We start from the raw sequence: 9,215 nt of genomic DNA, 5'->3' as shown, positions 1-9,215 counted from the left end.
GATCCAGGGATGACACTTAAGCACAGAGACTTGACCGTCTGAGGTCGGGTCGCTACAAGATGGTATCAGAGCACATGTTGACTGTAGGACGTGACCCTAGAAACTGGCAAGCCCATAGGAAAGATTTTCTCTACAACTTCTTTTTCAAAAAAAAAAAATCTTTTACCTCTCTTCTCTTCTGAGCTTATCAAAATATTCCCTTTTAGTGAGACCATACCCTTTTTCCCTTTTGACCACACGAGGAATCGACTGATGAGACCACTCCAAGAAGTACAAGATATCGGACAACTAAGACCACTTCGGAATGAAGGAGATTTTACCATGCATCTGAATAATGGAAACTACAACGGTTGAAGAATTCTGAAGACTAGGAGAATTTGAAGGCTCTGAAGAATTCCCAGATTTGTATGACCTAGGAAGGCTACCCTTATGGAACTTGGCAAACTATGGAAGTTGTCAATACCCGACATGATTATAAATATATACAACTCTGTGGCTAACACAAAGAACATCAATAGGTGTAATTTCCAAGTTAAGTTTCAGACAAGGTGGTTTCTCACAAAATTTGGGGTTTGGGACCCAACACCACTTTGAGGTTGAATCCTGATTGTCCCTAGCAGATCAAATACTTGACAACAATCAAACAGAGGAGATAGATAAAATCCACTAAAATGTTCCACTAGGAAGGTAAGGCACAACAAAGATAAGAATTAGTGGTAATCTTTACATGGCCTAATCCTCAATGTTGTCTCTTGTCTGTAAGGAAATTTAATAACACATGAGTACTAAACTGAGCCCAGATGTTCATTATAAGAACAGATAAAGCGAGAGCATCTGGGCGTACCGGTGAATGACAAGTATATATGCAAAGCTCAGTAACGTTCGCAAGCCTCGAGAGAAATTTGGAGAAATCACAATCCCCGCCTAGATAGTGCCATATATCAATTACAGCATAATCGAGGCGCGGAAGATCCCCAAGGTTCCAACCATAATCATTAGCCGAACAAATTTTGAGGAACCGGAGATTGGTCGCCTGAATCACCCACTCTTTGAATCTGCCTCGGATAGTCACATCCCAAAGTGTCAGCTCCTCGAGCGAGGGTGATGTGGCGATGATCTTCTCCAGCTGGTATCCCCCCTTCTTCTGTAACCGGACGTTGATGAGAGTAAAATTCCTTAACTCCCGTAAACCTTGGAAGCCCGGGGGTAGGGGCGGGATGGCGCATCTGAAGAGACTGAGGGAGGTGAGCTGGCCGCAGGTGAAGAGGGAGGAGGGGAGAGCCAGGAAGCCGTCGATGGAGCTGATGTGGAGGGTCTCGACGCCCCGACGGGAGAGGACGAGAAGCCAGTCATGGATGCGGGCCGCGTAGGGCTCGTCGAGGAAGACGCAGAAGCGCCGGACGCGGCCGGGGCAGCGGAGGAGGATGCCGTCGACGGCCCTCAACCCCTTGGGCGCTCCCTCGTCGTCTTTTAGGCGGGGGAAGTGGAGGTCGAGGGATGGGAGGGCCTCCCATCGGTATCGCCAGGCGCGGGAGAGCGCCGACGTACGAACGGCGTCGCGGAGGTCGAGGCGGGTGAGGATGACGTTGAGGACGTCCGCGGGCAGCGAAATCAGGGCGTCCGCCTCCACCGGAGCGGCGTCAGCCAGCCGACGACGCTTCTTGTAACGGCGTCGACGCGGGGGCGGCATCTCTCCGGTGATGGCGCGGCGGCGCGGTTCTAGGGTTTTCAGAGGCGGAGCGCCGCTTTGGGGTGGTCTGGAAATGCCGCGCTCTTTTCGTTGCGGCGGGATGATTTGGCGCGTGATGAAGCGGGAACAATATCCGGTGCTCCCAACACTCGTATACATTTCACAAACACACACAACAAACTCGTGTACAAATCAAAGTTTAACGGGAATGTTACCTAGGAAACGTTCACTGGGAACATGTGACATTTCAAACTTTTTTATGGCATTTTTAGTTGTGGGTAAGATAACAGTTTCTTTACAACGACGTGACATTTTCTGGTAAGATAATAGCTTTCGAGACTTCATCCTAGAAAATGCAACGAAACTGCTCTGTACACGATCTTTATGGCCGACATATGCACGACATGTAATCCAGCGGCCGGTGCTACTTCAATACGTACGCATGTACGGCCGGATTCATTAATCGTGCATGAATCGTCCAGTTTTTGTCATGTGCATAGCACGATTCAAAAAGCAATGTCGCTCTCAAAAAAATTGCCACCCTCTCAAACTAAAAATGTCATCTACAACGGTCGCGTGTGCCATCCCTCCCTTGCGAACATTCGCCAGTTATGAGTGTTACATTTGATCATATGCAATTTTTCATTTGACTTATTGATCATGCCCTACTTTACTTAAATCAATTTTTAAGTCAGAAGAGCGAACATATGCCATGCGAAACGACTATTTAAACACGGAGCCAATTTCATAGGGTATGTAGAACCGTGGATCTCTTCTGATTTAAACGAATTTCAAATATATTTTTGTAGGGTTCCAGCGTACAGGGAAATTTTCCTGTATAGTCTCTTCGTCCAAAAGAATAGACCGCCCAAAAATCTTACGGGTTAATTTTCTACTCTACAATTCCATAGTATTCCTGTGAACTAAGCCTCTAGAATTTTTCTAAACATAACTACTAGTCCCTCCGTACCATAATATATGTTGTTTTAGCAGTTCAATTTGAGCTGCTAAAATGACATATATTATGGTACAGAGGGAGTATAACACATGCACTCAACGTCTAGAAATTTTCAACGCTTGTCCTGTGGTGCAACAAAACAGCTATTATTAGATAACCCAATATTTTTCTCCTGTGTACAAATATCAGTACAAGAATGAAAAGAATCCACATTTAGGAAATGTGCATATACAACATAACCCGGATCTTAAAAGAAAAAAGGACACTGTGTTGCACAGTTTTTAACATCTATGCTCCCGTTAATTAAGGGGGGTTACCACTGTCATTCAAATTATGTTATCATGGTCGCTTACGCAGGTAACAAATGGAATGCAGTTTCAGATATTACAAAGAGATAAACCTTAGTACCTTCAAAGGAAAAAGACAAACCTCGATGATAATAAATTAATATACTAGTCATTAATCTTGAAGTACTGAAATGATAATGATGAAAGGGGTAGATCTCAAATGGTAAAAATGATTCACCCAAAAGAGGAGAACATGATGATCCAACCTGTTCATACTAATAGTAACATACAAGGCTACAAGTTGTTGCTTTTCTCCTGCTTCTTTTAATTTTTCCAAGGCATGTTGCTTTGCTAATGTTATGGGATGGGCAAAGGAATTTGTGCAACACAAGGCTATGAGTTTACTACTCCCTCCCTCCCATAATATAAGATGTTTTTGCAGTTCAAATTGAACTGCAAAAACGTCTTACATTATGGGACAGAGGTAGGACTATTTGTCATTGCTACTATCCCACTCGTAAGCTCTTACAAACATTTTCTAAGCAAATTAAACTAATGGTGCACAGCAAGTTTTCATTGGAAAATCACATTGCAAGAGTTCTCTCTTAAGGAGAGTTTTGCAGGTCATACAAGACATAATTATGCGCCAAACGGAGCAGTAAAGTAGCTCATGACGACAACCATTTTCTTCAGGATACATATCTTTAACAGCCCAGCCGCCCAAGGTACATAGTTAGAGAAGATCAAGGGATAAACAGACACCGTCTTACGCAAGTGAGCCATCTGAACGTAATCAGCGCCCATTCCCAGAATTGCATGGAAGACACGTCTCTATGTAGCAGCTCATTTCATTTTACCTGCAAAAGGATAACAGCCACTTTCTGAATTTGTGCAACTCGTTGCAAGATATTAAGCAGGTGATAAAACAGGAGAAAACATAAACTTGAATAAACAACATACAAAGTAATAATAACGAAGTAGCAGCACGTGTAATAATGAACAAATATATAATGCATTCAGTGAAGCATGAAGATGAAACTCTCGATTCCCACTGTAATCGACAAGGTGTCGGATCACTATCAACTTTTTGTCCCATGAGATAAATCCATACGGCTTTAGCACAATGCTATCACTCTTTATCCCAATGTGCCTTACTCAAAAGCTAAATTATCACGAAGTGGTTTGTTCTGTGGCCAGTATTGATAATTTGCACTTAATGTTTGTCCCTACCCTCCCTTCGTAAAGATTAAAGGGAGGCTGCTAGAGTAAAGGCAGATAGTACAAAATTCATGTTCTGTTATGTGATGATAATGGAATCTGGCTACAAGGTAGTCGTTTAGAAAAATGATCAACGACTCAAGTTATCATCCTGTAAAGAAAACATGGGAGTCATGATCTTGTAAAGAAAACCTTGGGTATAGATCCAAACTCATTTTCAAGCTTTCCATGTTCACATGTGATTTCTGTTGACAGAAGTGTTCATCCTATTTCCATCCATAGTCCCTCCTCTCCGGTATAGACAATAATGGTAGCACATAATATATCAACCCAAGGGCTAATTAAGAATGTGAAACTTGTAAGACACTCCATATATTCTTCAACATAAATATAGGCTAAGGAATACAGATAATTACTGACTGAAGTTCAAGATTTTTTTTTTACCGTCAAAGAAGACTCGAGCATGGGTTGAAGCCCTTCTATATGTCATTAGTTCACAGAGTGCATCCTCATTTGACTTTGATCTTCTGCAACCAAGACTAAGATGCATTGTGCGAAGAACTGCTGCTTTAGATAAAACGAGCTCTATGAAATACATTTCATTTTGCAACCAGCCAATATTTTTCATTTTCACAACCTGAAGGTTGGCACAGAAGGCATCAGTCCATTGTGTATTTAGAACTCTGCATTTGTTTCAGGTGCATCCCCATCACCAAAAATAAACAAAAAGTGTCAAGCACCAAAAATAGCAATGATGACCTCCAAGCATAACAACTACAATAGTTTGCAAGGCGGTGTTCTTATTTCATACCGTAATTTCAAGTTCTTCTAGATTAGGAGCATTCCTTAGTAAGCAAAAGGTTAACACTATGGCAGGCATTTCGTAGAAATGTGTCCAGAGGGTCAAACTCTTTAAGTTGTCAAAGGTACATGGAAGTGTTTCCAGGAGACCACCTCCAGTAAACTGTAAAAGAAACAAATATTAAGCATGTGAATCTCAATGCAAATGTGGATCAGAACAATTCATAATTGGCACTTTTTATGGTAAGAACAGAAAATTACCGATGTGTAGCACGCACAGAGAGAGAGCTTCCTAACTTGCGCAAAGCTGGCAAGAAATCCTCTGAACTTGATATTACTCACATAGTTTCCAACATCGATGGCGACTTCATCGATGCATGGCAGCTCCTTAACTTGCCAGTCATAATCAAAGTCAGAACTTATCGTTAGGCTCCGGAGGTTGGCCCCGCGAATCACCCACGCGTTTGAGTACGCGTCATTCCCACGGACATCCACAAAGTGAAGATTCAGGGTTTCAAGCAAGGGTGACCCGACAAGAATCGCCTCCAGTTGGCTCTCCCCGTTCTCCGGGAAATCGACAAGGCCGAGTTTTAGAACCTTGAGCATGGGGAATCCAGTGAATCCCACTGGGAGAGACGGCAGGCCGCATTGGTGCAGCTTGAGGTGCGTGAGTTGGGCGCATAGGAAGAGGGAGGAGTGGAGGATGAAGGGGGAGGCGCATCGGAGGTTGATGGACCTGACGCCGCGGTCGCAGAGGGCGACGAGCCAGTCATCGACGCGGCCGAAGGAGTGCTCGTCGACGTGGAAGGAGAAGTTGGAGATGCGGCCGGGGTAGCGAGCGAGAACGCGGTCGACAGCCAAGGGGGCCGTGCCGGGGTTGTCGACGAAGGAGAGGCAGAGGTAGGGGAGGGCCTCCCACCGGCGGCGCCAGGCGCGAGAGAGGGCGGAGGTACGGACCGCGTAAGGGAGGTCGAGGCGGGTGAGGATGCCGTCGAGCAGGGGCGGCGGGAGGGACGTCAGCGGGTCCGCCGCCGGCTCGCCAACCCTAGCGCGGCGGGGCGAGGGCTCCATTGTCATCGCCCCTCCGCCCTGTAGCCCACACTTCGCTCGAACCAGGGGAGAAGGAAATGGAGTTACAAAATCATCCAGAGCAGTATGACGGGTGGGCTCAGACTTGGAAATGGAGAGGAAGTAGCATTGCCATTTGTCGGCAAAAAACACATATTTAACTTGAGGACCAAAAGAATTCACAATCTAAACTGCTTTCGAAAAAAATTCACTGAGCTGATCGTTTCGAGTGGCACCCGACAGATAGGCGTCACACTATACTGTGCAGCGCCTGGCTCTTAGGCTATGTTGCACATTTTTCCGGTCCAGCGTGGTCCACTTCGGTCCAGCGTGGCAGCTCGGGCCCACTCCTGGTTGTGCAGCGCCTAACTGAAAGGAGTTGCACAGTGTAGTGCAGCGCCTAACAGAAAGGAGTTGCACAGTGTAGTGCAACACCTAACTGAAAGGAGCTGCACAGTGTAGTGCAGCGCCTAACTAAAAGGAGTTGCACTATCTTATATTAAAACTGTTGTAACTTTTAATCCGTGAATCCGACGAAAACGTGCCTTATATGAATGTTGCACATTTTTCCGTGTTCTACGCAATGGTGGCATTTTCATCTATGTTAGGATCAATTTGCTTGATGAAAACCCTGTTGCAAAAGTGTGTCATAATATAACTGACAGAATCTGTTAAAATTTACAAACTTGACATGATGATAGCCATTGACCTATAGCTCTTACGCGTTTGCAACCTACATGAGTTTTGCACTGCATAATGTGTACTTTCACGCCATGCCTATGCTTGCCATGTTAATTATCTTTAACATGTTCATTTCTTGCATCTAAGTAACTAACATGATATAAGTGAACTTTTGTTACAGGAAGTTACATTTTGTAAGATCCATAGTAATTAATCTTGACATCATATGAATATGATCTAACTATGAAAGTTGGAAAATTTTATGTCTACCTTAAGTCCATGTCATTTTCATACCCACTAAATATTTGCATCGCTATGTTTTGAAACACTAAAGTACCTAAGGCAATGTTCTACCAGATTGACACGTTAATTTCACCAAGTCTCTCAACAGAACTTGCATTTTGTAAAATGCATAGTAAATCAACCATGCTTCATATGGAATAACTTTATATATGAATTTGAGCATCTCCATGTCTACTTTCAGTATATCCAGCGTGTTGCCATGTTAAAAACAGTCGCACTAAAGTAGGCATGATAATGTTGTTGACAAATTTATTGCATATCTTGACATAATCATATCTTGATTTCAACAAAACCCCTTGGCATGAACTTGATATGTTTTTCATTTAGAATTTGTTTAGATCAATTTAGTTTTTCTGCTGGCTAAACTCTGTTATTCATTATGCTAGTAAGATAAGCCTTCTAACATCCAGCTAGTAGCGCTGACAGCTAGTTTTCCCATCAACTCTGTTTTGTCGTCCTGGTTAGCATGAGGCCATCCTGGGTTATCAAGTTCAAACCGACTCACTCCATACCGACCTCAGCTTTTTCCAGTAGCCTAAAGACAGAGTCCAAATCAGAGAACATGTGCTCTTGCTACTGACAGAAAACATTATAGGTGCTAAATTTTAAGGCTATATAAGTATACACCTTATAAAATGCAAAGTTCTGATGATATCCATGAACTCGATGAAATTAATGTGTCAATCTGGCAGAATATTGCGTTAGGAACTTTACTGTTTCAAAACATAGTGATGCACATATTTAGTGGGTGTGAAAATGACATGGACTTAAAGTAGACATAATATTTTCTAAGTTTCATAATTAGATCATATCATATGATGCCAGGATTAATTACTATGGATCTTACAAAATACAACTTTCTGTAACAGAAGTTCACTTATATCATGTTAGTCACTTAGATGCAAGAAATGAACATGTTAAAGATGATTAACATGGCAAGCATAGGCATGGCGTGAAAGTACACATTATGCAGTGCAAAACTCATGTAGGTTGCAAAAGCGTAAGAGCTATAGGTCAATGGCTATCATCATGCCAAGTTTGTAAATTTTAACAGATTCTGTCAGTTATATTATGATGCACTTTTGCAACAGGGTTTTCATCAAGCAAATTGATCCTAACATAGATGAAAATGCCATCATTGCGTAGAACACGGAAAAATGTACAACATTCATATAAGGCACGTTTTCATCGGATGCATGGATTAAAAGTTACAATAGTTTTAATATAAGGTAGTGCAGCTCCTTTCTGTTAGGCGCTGCACTACACTGTGCAGCTCCTTTCTGTTAGGCGCTGCACTACACTGTGCAACTCCTTTCAGTTAGGCGCTGCACAACCAGGAGTGGGGCCCGGGCTGCCACGCTGGACCGGCGTGTGGTGCCTAAGAGTCAGGCGCTGCACAGTATAGTGTGGCGCCTATCTGTGGGCGCCACTCGAAACGGTTAGCTTAGTGATTTTTTTTCGAAAGCAGTTCAGATCGTGAATTCTTTTTGTCCTCAGGTAAATATGTGTTTTTTGCCCCATTTGTCCAACTCTCAATCAAACATGTCACATTTTCTTTAGAGAATTGAACATGTGACATTTTATCCAACACACTGGCTAATTGTACATGCGTTGCGATGGGGCATACATATTTTAGTGGTTTAACAACAATCATGTCCAACATATACTTTACACCCACCATATTGTACATATTGTAGATTGTGGTGAGATTTGGTTTGATTTGAGTATGGGTAGAGAAACACAATGAGAGTTTTGATATAGTTGAGGTTGATTAGATTCGATTGAGTTAATACATGACATGATTTTGGTAATGTTTGATTGATTTAATGCAGGACATGGTTTCTAATAGGACAAGAAAATGAATTACAGATTTGTTATAAATAGTTATTCCAAACAGGGGTGTGGGGACAAAAAATAATGAGGGTGTGGGGGAGGAGATTAGGAGAACATACTAACTCTCATTTAATAGTAGGGAAAAGAACATGACGCATAAGGGGAAGCCATGGAGGAAATTTTGCGACGATGAGCCCGGGAACAACAACCTAACTGGGCTCTAAGATGGCCTCCTTGTGCAGTTTGACAACGAGTTGCAGTAGGAGTTCATCAGATGGAGCTAGTTCGTTGGCTCTAATGCTCAGAAAAACAGAGTTTGAAAAGTAGAAGAATCTTGCACTATTAGCTATCTCAAAGATAGCAAATACATATCAGC

The 9,215-nt window shown here is 42.8% G+C and overlaps 2 protein-coding genes across 3 annotated transcripts; both read right to left on the bottom strand.

Annotated features, from left to right (window-relative positions):
- Positions 1–609: 609 nt before the first annotated feature.
- On the bottom strand, positions 610–2,071 carry LOC109766909 (F-box/LRR-repeat protein At3g26922-like). The gene has a single exon (XM_040388428.3). The coding sequence runs from the start codon at positions 1,847–1,849 to the stop codon at positions 740–742; it is 1,110 nt and encodes a 369-aa protein (XP_040244362.1). The 5' UTR covers positions 1,850–2,071; the 3' UTR covers positions 610–739.
- Positions 2,072–3,482: 1,411 nt separating this feature from the next.
- LOC109766907 (F-box/FBD/LRR-repeat protein At1g13570) lies at positions 3,483–6,102 on the bottom strand. Of its 2 annotated transcripts, none has more exons than XR_002233741.3 (4): positions 5,216–6,102; positions 4,965–5,117; positions 4,598–4,836; positions 3,483–3,792 (listed from the first exon to the last, which is right to left on the bottom strand). XR_002233741.3 is itself a non-coding variant. In XM_020325664.3 (4 exons), the coding sequence occupies exons 1-4, from the start codon at positions 6,029–6,031 to the stop codon at positions 3,779–3,781; spliced, it is 1,176 nt and encodes a 391-aa protein (XP_020181253.1). In that variant the 5' UTR covers positions 6,032–6,102; the 3' UTR covers positions 3,483–3,778. The 2 variants fall into 2 exon arrangements, 1 of the variants encoding a protein (XP_020181253.1); XM_020325664.3 differs by having other exon boundaries at positions 4,598–4,790.
- Positions 6,103–9,215: the final 3,113 nt, after the last annotated feature.

This window comes from Aegilops tauschii, chromosome 5, assembly GCF_002575655.3.
Source record: "Aegilops tauschii subsp. strangulata cultivar AL8/78 chromosome 5, Aet v6.0, whole genome shotgun sequence".
In the NCBI taxonomy this organism is placed as follows: Eukaryota; Viridiplantae; Streptophyta; class Magnoliopsida; order Poales; family Poaceae; genus Aegilops; species Aegilops tauschii.
The sequence above is the reverse complement of the archived record's forward strand: the minus strand, read 5'-3'. Positions and strand labels throughout refer to the sequence as shown.

Coding starts and splice junctions, on each gene's coding strand:
- LOC109766907 (XM_020325664.3), bottom strand. CDS start 6,031: ATGACAATGGAGCCCTCGCCCCGCCGCGCTAGGGTTGGCGAGCCGGCG. Junction 5,118..5,215: donor TCTGTGCGTGCTACACATCG/GTAATTTTCTGT, acceptor TTTCTTTTACAG/TTTACTGGAGGTGGTCTCCT. Junction 4,791..4,964: donor TAGAAGAACTTGAAATTACG/GTATGAAATAAG, acceptor GCCAACCTTCAG/GTTGTGAAAATGAAAAATAT.
- LOC109766909 (XM_040388428.3), bottom strand. CDS start 1,849: ATGTATACGAGTGTTGGGAGCACCGGATATTGTTCCCGCTTCATCACG.